The 13,635-nt window shown below is 34.1% G+C and overlaps 1 protein-coding gene across 1 annotated transcript in view; it reads left to right on the top strand.

Annotated features, from left to right (window-relative positions):
• The window catches only part of SNTG1 (syntrophin gamma 1), a 4,111,241-nt gene that overhangs the window by 3,636,875 nt on the left and 460,731 nt on the right, over window positions 1-13,635 (top strand). Inside the window, exon 21 of the mRNA XM_044065493.1 lies at window positions 3,533-3,625. Within this exon, the coding sequence (XP_043921428.1) occupies window positions 3,533-3,625 (93 nt within the window). The remainder of the gene's footprint in view (window positions 1-3,532; window positions 3,626-13,635) is intronic.

Below are 13,635 nucleotides of genomic sequence, written 5' to 3'. Positions count from 1 at the left end.
TCTTACAGCTGTATGACTGAATAATTGGTTCAGCTTCATTTTGGTTAGGTGCATCAGATATGCTGTTAGCAGACTCTGCCTTGTCCTCTGTTACATCGTGAACATCTCAAAGTTACCTCTATGCACTTCTTCAGGCTGTTCTAATTTACACACTGTACAAGGCATCACAAGGTTATCACATTTAATGCTACGTGAGTACACATCCTTTTTGTCAGTGGAAAGATTTCCTGTGACAGAAATAAATCACCTTGCAATGATTTAATTTCTCCATCTAGGTCACTGTTTTGTGTTGTAATCTTTGGTAAATGACCACTATCAGGGACAGCTAGTTATAAATCAGAGGAGGGTCTGATTACTTTGACAAGTTTAAAATAGGCTTCTACAGTAATGGATTTTGCTGTTTCGTTGTGTTCCAAGACATGCATCACTCTGCTACTCCTACTGCTCAGGATTTGGAATGGAATTTTAGCCACATGCTTTCAGACTTATTGCTTTCTAAGGAAAAATTGTGCACCTAGGTAAAGGCATTTGTTCAACTTTTTATATCATCCCCAAAGGAACATTGCCTTATGTTACTTGGCATTACTGTGATAATGACATCTATTTCAGTGTGGTATACCTGGGGTATAGCCTGCACTGACCTCAGTCAGCCTTGTTGACATACCCCTCAACCTCTCAGTGCAAGAAATCTGTACAAAGCCAGAAATAATGGGGTGGACAAAGGCCCAAAAATAGGGACAGACGAACTCTGAAAATCAAATATCTGTCATTATTTGATATTATTCAGTGATTTGCCAGAAAACTGCAAATTTTATAAGGAACAGACCAAAAATATGAGGCAAAAATCTGGACAGTTGAGTTGTATGCTTGCAGAATAAACGTATTGCAAAGGTATCTTGCTTTGTTTGTGACTATAGAACACCACTGACTTAAATAATATGGGAATGCAGCTGCACATAAATATTAAGAAATAGAGAAGCATGGAAGTTCAAGTCTCTCAATAGCAGCAGTGATTGTCATGTATTTTCCCTGTTTACTGCAATATGGCATATATTCCATGATATTTATATGCATTTCAAATTCTTTTATGTTTTGAGACAACAATCTGCTATTATGCTTTCTGTCTAGACAATAAATTAGGGCTTTTCATTTTAGTATTCTGGAGTAAAATTGATTAATGAGACAGTGTTTGACAGCTAATGGCAGAACAGTAAAAATGAGTGCTTTCTTTGAGTGTGTAATGTGTGTGCGCGTACGTGTGTGTGTGTGTGTGTGTGTGTGGGTGTGTGTGCGCGTGTGTGCGCGTGTGTGCATGTGTGCGTGTGTGCGCGTGTGTGTGTGTTTCTCTAGTGTCTGTGAATGTGTGCATGTGTATAAGTGTGTGTATGTGTGTGTGTCTTTGTCTTTTTGTGTGTTGCACATGCGCATCCGCACGTGTATGTGTGTGTGTGTGTGTGTGTGTGTGTGTGCGTGTGTGTGTGTGTGTCTCTGTGTCTCTATGTACTTCTATATGTGCATGTGTGCATGAAGCACTAATGCATATATTATTGTGATGTGTTGGCACCTTGAACAGACAAGAAACTGTCTGCTTCCCATCAAAGACAGACTTTTCATCCAGATGCCATCCATTCACTCAGCTATTATAACTTAAGTCTGGGTGAAAAGGAAGGATCACTTGTAGGTTGCCATTAACAACAAGCCATTACCACATGGTGAAACTGGTCAAACAAATAGCTTACAACCCTTTGACATTGCCTTCTCAACATCACATCATCCTGATTCATTATATTTGCCCTTCCTTTTCTTTGAGATGTTGCTATCACTAAAGCTTAAAATATTTTAGTGAAAGCAACTGAAATTCTAAAAGTTTACAGAGCTGCCCACATTTATTTGTCCAGGCACTAACAAGTTCACCTAGTTATACTGGTAGATTGGTTTTGCTTCTGAGATTAATAACATTGGGGCACTCTGCACCATTCTCAATACAGTGAGAAAGAGCCCACTTTTCAATGTTATTGCTACATGGCTAATATTGATAGTGCCTGTATCTAAATGTTACTGCTACTGTCCACTTATTTACCATTTAATAGTCCCATGGCATAGTGCTTCAGCATTAGAAGCATGTCATGCCCATTGCTTTCATCTGTGAAGTCTCACTATGCTCATCTCTTCACTGTATCCTTTCCCACAGCCTTCCCCATCCCCTCATTGACGTATAGGCCATCCATTTAGTATGGGCTCCTTATGTGCATTCAGATTGTAGGAGATTTTAACCTGAAAACAAAAGAAATTGGGAGCCATAAAAATCTTACAGAACCATTTATTTTGCTGTAACAGCAATCAACCAACAGCTTATAATCATTGCAAGAGAGATTATGTAAAAGAGTGCATTCTGCTCTTCATCCATATAAAAAGCTCATAGGTTTATGCAGGGTTATCGCTAAGCTGCATTTAAGAAGTTTGACTGCTATTGCCCAGTGTTGAAGAAATGTATGGATATAGTTTCTCTGTGTTTGATCGTGATATACAAAAAAGAGTCACACTTAATTTACATGCTTTGATCTTAAAAAATTAAAACAATGTAAAAAAAAATTCTGCAGAGGGCAAGCCAGCTCTTCTTATAGCAACTCCAGGGTCATACTACAGTGGAGAAAAGTAGAAAAAAAAATGAAAGCGTGCCACCAGCTTGTACAATCTAACTAACTGCAATAAAACATTTCACAACTGGCTTGATGCAAAGCTGTTTGGACTAACATGCCAAAATATAGATATAGATATGCAAAGTATAGATAAGCCATATGTATATGTACCTCTAGTGTTATCAAAGTCTCTTTTAAATGTGTCAAGAGCCTGTTAATGTTATAATGTATTACAGAGTTTACTCCTAACATGAGGATGGTGTTGGGTTTTACCTTTGTATTGTTCTTAATATTGTCTGAACCCATGAACATCAGTGCCAAAAATACAATTGAGTACCACACAAGCACTTAGCAGCCTGATTTTACACAACCAGAAATGCTTCCCAAATCACATTTGCATGTTACATTTTATAAACTGCAATAAAGCCCCATAACATTTAACAGTGTGTTAAAATTATATGCTTCAGATGACATATAATCATGAAATTTTACTGGTCACAGTATGTAATGTTGTCATTGTAAATATTGTAATAACTATTTCTTAAAATGTGCCATTTTTAACATAGAGACAGCTCCTTCCTCTCAGTTAAACTTCAGCTATGCACTGTACAGTGTTATTTATAACTGAGTGGAATGGAAAAGACAACTTTACTGCCCTTGCAAACTGGATAACAATAACAAACACAATACAACAGTATAGTTAGTTTGTTTCAAGCTTTGGAAAATATTTACTGTTTTTTTTTTTAATGTAGTGGAGTCTTTTGGTTTGTTTTTGTTTTTGCATGTCTGCTGAATGTCGAACAAGCAGTAATCTAAACAGGTAATTTACACTGCAGCAAAAGCTAACCAGTAATCAATTTAAATTAGAAACAGACTTTTTTCTCCACTTTCAGTGCAAGACATATGCCTGTGTCATGGAAAGCCACCTTATGGGACTCACTATAGATTTCAGCATGGGCTTTGTGTGCTTTGATGCTGCAACCAAGGTAAGGCTGAAAGGTTACCATTTTATTTTCACTCTGTATTTTAATTTTTTTCTATTGATGCCAAATTTTAAACTGTACAACATTTGCAAATTATATCCAGAAAGCATTCTATCTTTTTTGACTATTTTTTATTATTTAAGATGTCATTACTAGTATACGGGATGTATTTATTACTGCATAAAATGACTTTCTATATAATGGTGTATTACTTTTTGCTGTACTGCTCTCTCAAATGGTAGCTGAGTCATGTTCTTACAATAATTATATTGAAACTTAATAAGAAATATAAGTTGAAATTATCTCAGTTTCATATGTCTTAAAGTAATCTTTTGTGCAAAATAATCTAACACAAAATCTCAACAACATAATCCTGATCATCTGTTCTAGTAAATTATTGTTTCTTTTTAGCAGAATTGTTAATGAGGATTTAGTTCTGTATTTAAATAATACATCCACATCTACTTCTGGTCCTGGTAATTCATATGTAGACTTAAATATGGAGACTTATTTGGTGTAATGGTCTTAAACATGTGGCTAATCCTTTTCGTTTTGACATGACATATTCATATAAATATATATATATATATATATATATATATATATATATATATATATATGCGTGTGTGTGTGTGTGTGTGTGTGTGTGTGTGTGTGTGTGTGTGTGTGTGTGTGTGTCATACAGCAGAAATAACTATTTCATTGCTCATAATTGAGTAAGAAATGTATGATATTTGAAACATTATACTCATTACATATTCCACAGTATTTTGTGTTATAGCTTTATCTGAATTAAGTTAGCAAAAAAAATGAATGTAGATTGATGAGCTTTATATATGTGTAAACCATTTGTTAAACAACAAAAAAGAGAAAAAGAAAATAAGAAAAAAATATGTGTTTGTTAATATTATTATGGAAGGTGCTGAATGACTACTGTTATGGACTGGGTGGTAAATCTGAGTGGTAGATGCTACTCAGATTGGGAGTTTGTAACTCCAGGAAGGGTTTGGGTCAATTTAACTTTATGAAACTAAATTATTCTGGTTTAAATTTTTTTCTTGACATCCACTAGGTTTGTTATGCTAAAAGATTCTGGACTATCACTTTTTTTGAAATACTGTTTCTTAATAACTTTACTACTAAAGGGGGAAAAGTTTGAATTAACATATAATAGAGGCAAATGGGGGGAGGTGGAAGAAACAAAGGGATATTTTATTGATCATTATTATCCTAACCTTCGCACATAATTAAAATGGTTCTTTTGAAAGGCATTTCTATTAACATTAGTGGTCTAAATAACTCATGTAAAAGAGGTAGTCTACTTAAATATCTAAAACTACACAAATCTCACCTAGGTTTATTTTTTACAGGAAATGCATCTCCTAAAAGAGGATATATCTAAACTAAATACTAATATGTATACAGTATTGTCTAGCTCAGGGCATACCCAAAAGAAAAGAGGAGTAGCCATTTTATGGAATAATACAGTACCTCTTACCAAGATTATAAAAACTTATAAGGATAACAAAGGAATGTTTTGCTCAATTATAGTAGAAATGAATAGAAAAATGTTTACCTTTATTAATATTTACTGGATTCCGGGTATTGGGGTTAATATAGTTAAACAACTTTTAAATAAGATTGTACTTTTATCTAAAGGAAACATCATAATAGTGGGTGACTTTAACTGTATTCTAAATGAAACAAGTGTCCCCGGTAAGAGGAGGATATCATCTCAAGCCAAACATTTAAATAATTGTATAAATTCATATAATCTTAAAGATATTAATATTCAAGCTGATTCAAAATCACTTTTTTACACTTTTTTTTCAAATAAACATGGTTCTTATTCTAAAATAGATGTAGTCCTTATTTCTAATTAAATGATCAGTAACATATCTAAATCTAAATTTATCTCCTGTCCATTATCAGATTATAACTCCATAACTTTTGATTTAACAATTAGCTCAACATTCAATGTTCAGATTAAAAGAATACTGGCTTATATCACTAAACTAAAAGGCTTCAAAGAATTTGTAAATACTGAAATTCAGAATTTTATTGATTTGAATTCTACTCTAGACACTTCTGTAATATTTGTGTGGGATGCCTTAAAAGTTTATTTATATGGGAAAGTAATTAACTAGTAAATTAACAAAAGGAAAATCTGGGACAAAGATTTGCAAGAGATACAGTATAAACTAGTTAAACTAAAACTTAAAAATAATAAGAATAAAACAAATTAAGAGACCAATGAAGAAATTAGCAAATTAAATAATAAATATCTAGAGATACTAAATCACAAGACTATGATTAGTTTTGAAAAATTCAAATTCATAAACTTTTCGACAACTCCTAAATTCCTAAACAAACTAGCAAATAAAACTAAAATACTCAGTAAATTTAATCATATTAATAGGATCTTCTCTCCTAAAAAAAGAGAAATGTCTATCACTTACAAGATATATTAAGGGAATTTAGGGAATTCTTTCATAAAATCAACCATAATTCAAACACTATAGAATCAAAAGATAAGATAAGAGACTTTATTAGTAATTATACAAATAATGAACTCAATAAACAGCAAATAGAATCTCTTGATAAGCATATCTCATTTAGAGATCTTCAAATTCATATTAATAAACTAAAGCTTAATAAAGCCCCAGGAAATGGTGGAATTATCTCTGAAATTTATAAAATCATGCCAAAAACTGCTGTTAATTTATTACATATTGTCTTTCTAACAACACAGATTCCATTAGCCCTCCCTCATCCCCAATATTAAAACCCAATAAAGAGCCTTCTAAACGTTCTTCTTATAGACCCATTTCTTTGCTGAATTTTGACTACAAAATATTTATGTCCATTTATGCTGATAGATTGAAAACGTTTCTCCTGACTCTGATAAATGAAGATCAAAAGGGCTTTATTATTAATACAAACACATATGATAATATAAAAAGAACTATAACGCTAATTGACTACACCAAAAAAAAAAAATACCATTAATAAGTTTAGATATAAATTGCGCTTTTGATTTAGTTAGTTGGGATTACTTGTTTGTATTATTAGAAGGGTTAAACTTCTCTGCTAATTTTATAAATTTAATCTCACATATTTATAAAGGAAATCAAGCTTATATAAAAATAGCTACTAATATTTCACAAAATATCCCAATTTCTAAAGGAACTAAACAAGGATGCCCTCTTTCCCCTCTACTCTTTACTTTAATAATGGAACCCTGGGCTAATATAATAAGAATGGAGAAAGACATTGAAGGTTTTGAAATAAATCCAGACGTATTATCAAATATACAGTTCTTTGCAGATGATGTTCTTATTACATTAAAGGGAAACAACTCTTTTATTACTTCTTTATTTAAATCTATGGACAATTTTCAAAAGAAAATCAGAATTAACTTATAATAATGACAAAACAAAAATACTCCGTATTTATTCAAACAACTATGAACTTGATAATTAATATCTTAAATACTTAGCTAAACCTGAACAAATAACATATCTGAGAATTATACTAAGGCCTAAAAGATATAATACAACTTAATTACAGTAAACATTTAATTTTTACAATGGAGAAAAGACTATCAATAATTAAAATGATAATACTTCCAAAAATATTATATATTATTCAGTCAATTTCACTACCCCCTCCAAAATCAGTAATTAAAAAATTAAATTCAATAACATTGAGATTTCTATGGTTTCCAAACAAATCTAGAGTGGCATTAAAGTGTCATTTAAGAGATTAGCCCAAAGGGGGGATAGGCTTTCCAGACTTGGAATTATACACAGTTTCTTCTGCAATTAAAACTGTATCTCTTTTAGTAGATACAGATTATACTGCCAAATGGAAAAAATACTGGGGGGTATTGTCTACGGATTTATCCACTAGGCCTAAAACGTACAAGTTATCCATACTAAATAATCCATTTATATGTTTATTAAAAGATTTTTTTCACCGCATATGCTCTACCAACGTATTAATCTAGCTATATTTTACTCCTTTTAAACAACTTTGGACATTTTATTTATAAATTCCCAGTATATAAAGAATGGTCTTTCCTTCTATCCCCTATAACCTTTACACAAGGAATTGTATCCTCCTCTGACCCTACTAAAGTGTTATTATTCAAAGAAAATAATCTAATATACTGGTTCCAGATAATGGTAAATGATGATTTGAAAACTACAGATAATTTGATATATGAGCTGGACTCAGATAAGAAACTATGGTTAGAATTATAAGTATATAGGCAGTTTCTTTTAAAGAAAATTGAGTTGATGTCACCTATAATTAAAAATTGGTTCCTAAGTTGCTAAATTACTTGAAAATGACAATTCTAAATACATTTCTTATTAAAGGTAAACTATCACAAATTTATAATATAATTAGAGAAGAAACATATAGTTGTCTAAAAAAGTTTTTGGAACTATTTCATTACAGTTAATAATAGTCAACCTAATGATCAAGATAAAAATAATTATATTAGAATCATCTAGAAAGACCACTTCCTCACTTAAATGGAGGTTACTTATATTGAAATGTATGTATAGATAATTTTTAACACCACATATAAGGATTAAAATAAATAGCAAAGATATTTTTTTGTTATAGATGCAAATTAGAAAAAATGCAGACTGGGCACATATGTTTTATGACTGTGTTGTTTGACAAAAACTATTAGAAAAATATTGATAACTTAATACAAGCCTCATTTTCTGACAACTTTACACATTCTAAGTCTATGGTCCTTTTTAACACACCAGTGCCCTCATGTGTTAAAAAAAACTATGTATCTTCAGGTTTGGTCAATATTAACTAAGGCTAGAAAGATCATAACTAGAAACTGGAAATCTGATGCCTCTTCCTCATTTTTATGAATTTAAAAATGTTATTACTGAGGCTTGTCATTTGTAATTATTGACTATTAAAACAAGATCCCTCAGGAAAACTTTTTCATATAATATATGGAATAATTTACAAAGTTTATTAGAAACAAAACTTGTCTATACATGAAAACGTTAATATTCATAATTGCTATTGTAATACATATAAGTGTATGTCTTTGTAAATACTTTTATGTTGTGTTTGTTAAATATTTTCTTTTTCAAAAGTTGAAGTTATGTAAAAAATATATGTATATCTTTGCTTATATTTATGATCAAATAAACTTGTTTAAAAAAAAGAAAGCATTCTATTGTTGCCACATTCTGCTAGGTGTAAAATGCAAGTGTATTTTCATTGTATGAAAATGGCATCCTTTCTATGCAGTTACTGTACTGGCTTACAAGCATCACACACACACACACACACACACACACACACACACACACACACACACACACACACACACACACACACACACACACACACACACACACACACACACACACACACACACACACATATACATGTCAGGGAGTTACAGGAGTTTCATTATTTTAACTACAGAAGTAGCCTTTGATTATTTGGGTTGTTTCCTACCTAGGAAGCAACAAACAGCCTGCTTCTAAAGCTCTGGCTTCCTCCCACTCATTCCCTTTTGCTGATTATTGGCCAGTACCAATCACATAAATTGCAGTCATTAGAAAGTTTCTTCCTGCCTCACAGTAAGCATCTACGGAGCTTCTCAGGAGTAACATCTGTCTACAGCTTTGTTTCTAGGAGATAAGTCCCCTTTGCAGAATCCTTCCACGGAGAGCACATGGCCCTTTTTTAGGATTAGTGCTCTTTTTTAAGATTTTTACTAAAAGTTGCATGTTTTTATTTAAGAAATCCTGGTATTTATATAAATAGTGGTAGCATCCTATCAGAGACCACCTTACTAGCTTTAGAGACTTATGTCTTTTCCCTGGAACAGTTTTTTGCGATAAAATTGTACTCCTTTTCAAATTTTAAGTTTAGCTTATCATGTTTTTTTTCTTAAAGGGAGTATTAAAACTATGGACATCATTTGTAGTACTTGTGTATTTCATGATAACTTACCTGAGAGATTGTTTTCAGTAGTGCAAGGAAAGAATTACTGTTCAGGCAGGGTCTTTATCTACAGCTCATGCATCTACCTTGCTTTTGGGGCTACCTGGGGAAGTGTGTGTGTGTGTGTGTGTGTGTGTGTGTGTGTGTGTGTGTGTGTGTGTGTGTGTGTGTGTGTGTGTGTGTGTGTGTGTGTGTGTGTGTGTGTGTTACCTGTGATCACTCAGACAACTTACCACCCTTCCAACTGACTCCTTCCAGCACTGCTTATTGGCAAATAGGCTTCTTTCTCAGTTATAGTGTGGATACTCACTCCTTTCCTACTGTGCCTACAAAGAAGAAGCTTACTAAAAGCAAGTCCTTGTAGTCCCAGCAGGCTCCATCAGTGCACTAGTGCTTCATCCACTAGTGGAATATACTGTAGTGGCCAGTCATTGTTCCTCAGCTCCTGGTCTCCCTGAGTTCCTCTGGTATTGCTTCTGTCATTGACATGAACTTGAGGTCAGACGCATTATCTACAGCCACTATGGAACCTGGTAAGATAATGGGATAACCATCTTCCTTTTTGGTTCTGTGAGATTCTTCTTGGGGTAGCTGGGTAAGAGACCTTTTGACTGGGAAAAAGAAGCATGCTTCACTTTATCTTCGTCCAGAGAAACTTTACCTAGGAAAAAGCAGAAGGTTAGAAATTGTTCATCTAAGGATACACTTATAATACATAACAATATTATTATTACCTTAGCCAGGAGTTTATTGCAGCAGATGGTCCTGAAATTTCAAAAATTCTTACTTGAGCACTGTTGTGACACAGAAAATCCTGAATATAGTCAATCAAAAGAGTCTGGCATTGATTGAGACAGAGTTCCCTCTTCTATGGATTCCCATAGTAAGGATTGTTATTCTGGGGAAAGCACATAGCCCCATTTCCTTTGGTAGTTTTGTTTTTCTGAGTCTATTTCCAGATGAATAATGTAGTTTTGGTGTTAGAAGTGGAGGATCCCCTGAAATGAAGACATATTATGAGTTATTACAAGTGGGGAACCACATGCTACTCTTATTGCTTCTTTTTTGCCAGCCTTGGAGGATGCCTTTAATGCTGCCTGCAATAATCCTGATTCCTAGACTTCAGTCCCTAAAACGGCAGATAGATTGTATGGAATTACACAGGCTAATAAATTCTTGGTTTTCATCTTCAGCCTGATCCTGGTTTTCATCTTCAGCCTGATCCTGCAGCCATTTCTGCCTCAGCATCTGCTGGCAATGGGGTTTTATTGAATCTTAATCCACCTTCAGGGGATAAAGAAGGTAAGGTGTTGGATACATCTGAGAAAATAATTTCCTCTTCAGCCACTTTGTCTTTTAGAATTCTCAGTTACCAGGTCCATATGTTGAAGTTTACGCTATACTGTGTTAAATGTTTCAGGGAATATTCTACTAATCTGCCTTTAGAGAATAAAGTATTTCTGAATCTTACATTTTTAACACGTATTCTTATAAACATATACCTAAAGAGTTTGTATGATTGTGCGCATACTGTGCATTGGGCCACTGCTGCTGTCTTAAGGATGTATGGCTGGGTATAGAACCAAAGGTTTGGAGATAAAGTTAAAACTAAGATTTTGAACTCTGCTTTAGAATACAGACGTTATGTTAGGTAGTTTTCTACTCAGGTACTCAGACAATATGATGAAAAGGGGAAATTAGTTTCAGGAGTAAACAAACTTTTCAGGTCCCCCATTATAAATTAAATAGATCTTGCACTCTCTTCAGAAAATTATCTAAAAAGATTCCTGCCTATTTTGAGCAAATAGGGTGGAAAGAGGAGATGGCAGGAGTGATCAACATTAATAAAACACTTGGATCTTTTCAGAAAAAGGGGCAATTTACACCTTGAGAATGATTATACCTACATCCCCCTTTACCTTTCCCTCCTCTCCTCCCACTATATCTATAACTCTATCCCAGACACAAGACATCAATTTCTCCATTTCCAATCCCATGTTAACTCTAGAAATAATAGATCCGCTGCCTTTAGGCTACATGAACAAAGTTGCCTATTTTCAATTGTTTCTAATTCCAAAGAAAGACAAGTTCTAGATCTTTTCTTTATCAGATTGTCTGTTTAGGTCACACTATCTGTTCTCTGTATTACCCTTTGGGTTTTCCAGATCACTAAGAGTGCTCACAAAGATCCTAACCCCTGCGATAGCCCTTTTTGGACTTTCAGGCACTCTCATATGGCTTTATTCAGGCACATTTTTTATCTTTTCCCAAAAAACAAGATTCTTTAACATGGATCATCTCCTTCCTCACCAGTCTGTGATTCCACGTACATATTCAAACCCCTCATTGACTCAGCCATAGAGGACCCAAAATTATCATGCCCTGGAATTTTTATTCCAGGTTTCGGCCTTATCAGGAAGGAACTAAATGGGTGTAGACTGCACATAATTCAGAATTCAAGTCTCTTTTTTATCTCAAAACCCAACACAATCAGTAGCAATAAATGCTTCAGATTTTGCCTGGAAAACAGTTTTGATGGAAATAAAATGGCGCGGCCTACACAACATAATAGACAGACCAAAGTACATTAATGTCAAAGAGATACTAGCTAGGATCTATATTATAATATTTTCTTTTTATTTAGGGTATCAGTGACCTTTACATATGATTACAGACAAGACGATAGTGATGGGATAACTGGCAATTCAACTAGCAGACGGACACAAGGTCTTTCCCCTCTGTATCAGCTGGCTACGATAGCTTTAAAGGTAGCTCTTCAACTTAGTTCGATCCTCCGTGCATCTTAAATCCAGTCAGAGCAATGTATAGTGTCAAACAAGCTGATTAGGACCAGGGTAGAGCCTTACTATTGGAAATAACAACAGGGAGACTTTCTGGGATTGATCCAGTGGTGGGATCACCTCAAGTATATCTGTTTGGCTCCTTTCAAAACAAACATATAACCAGATTTTGTTCCTAAACTACTTAGAGGTAGACAAAGGGAACAGATGCACCCTTTCCACTGATATACTGGGTCATTCTCAATACTCAGAGGGATACTTCAGAGATCTTTGGGGTAACTCCCCTCAGGCCCAGGCAACAGTGGTTCTCCCTTCTTCCAGGGATAATTGCTACAAACTTCCTCACAGACTGAATCTACTCACACAAGATCAGGGGTGTTTGATAAACCCTAGTCTCAAACTACTGCACTTGACTGCCTGAATGGTTTAATTTGGAAACCTTTTAGGTGCTTCTTTCATGATGATGTTCAGCAGGTAATAAAGGAGACAAGAAAGCTTGCTACTAAGAAATCATATATCAACAAGTGGAAAATATTTTCTAATTAATACCTAATCAATAACCAGGGCCCTAATAGACATTATGTACTACTGGTTCTCAAATATTTGTGTGAGTTATCATCCTCTGGCCTATTTTATTCCCCTAATAAGGATCATCTTGTGGCTATTTCAGCATGTCTGCCCATGACTACACTCCTGCCCCCTTTTTTTCTTTTAAACGATTTTTGAAAGGGACTTTGCACATGAGGCTACCAAGAAAGAAGATGTCTCCTTCTTAGGATCCTTAACTTTGAGCAGGAAAAAATAATCATGTTTCCATTTGAACCCTCTCATGGCAGATTTATGGTTCATTACTTGAGCTTCTGCAAGAAGAGTATCTGATTTGCAAGCTGTCATGGTGGGTGGACCACAAGGATAGGGTTACTTTAAGAGCAAATTCCTCATTTATGCTCAGATTAGTCTCAGAGTTTACTCTGTCAGGCCATCAGTATTCCAGTGTATTCCCCAGAACCTCAAAAACAGGAAGAATAAAATCTACATACTCTAGATGCACATAAACAGCTTAGGTAGTATTTTGACTGAACTAAGAATTTTATAAAAGCTGATAAGCTAGCTATTTCTTTTTATAATGGGACTAGGATGTCACGAAACAAATTATTTCTAGGTGACTGTCCTCAGCTATTGGTTTTTATTATTCCCACCATGGAAATCAGTTCC

The sequence above is a fragment of the Protopterus annectens genome, chromosome 3.part0, assembly GCF_019279795.1.
Source record: "Protopterus annectens isolate FY-2018-M chromosome 3.part0, PAN1.0, whole genome shotgun sequence".
Lineage (NCBI taxonomy): Eukaryota > Metazoa > Chordata > Ceratodontiformes > Protopteridae > Protopterus > Protopterus annectens.
Note: the sequence above shows the minus strand (reverse complement) of the source record. Positions and strands in the feature narration are given on the sequence as shown.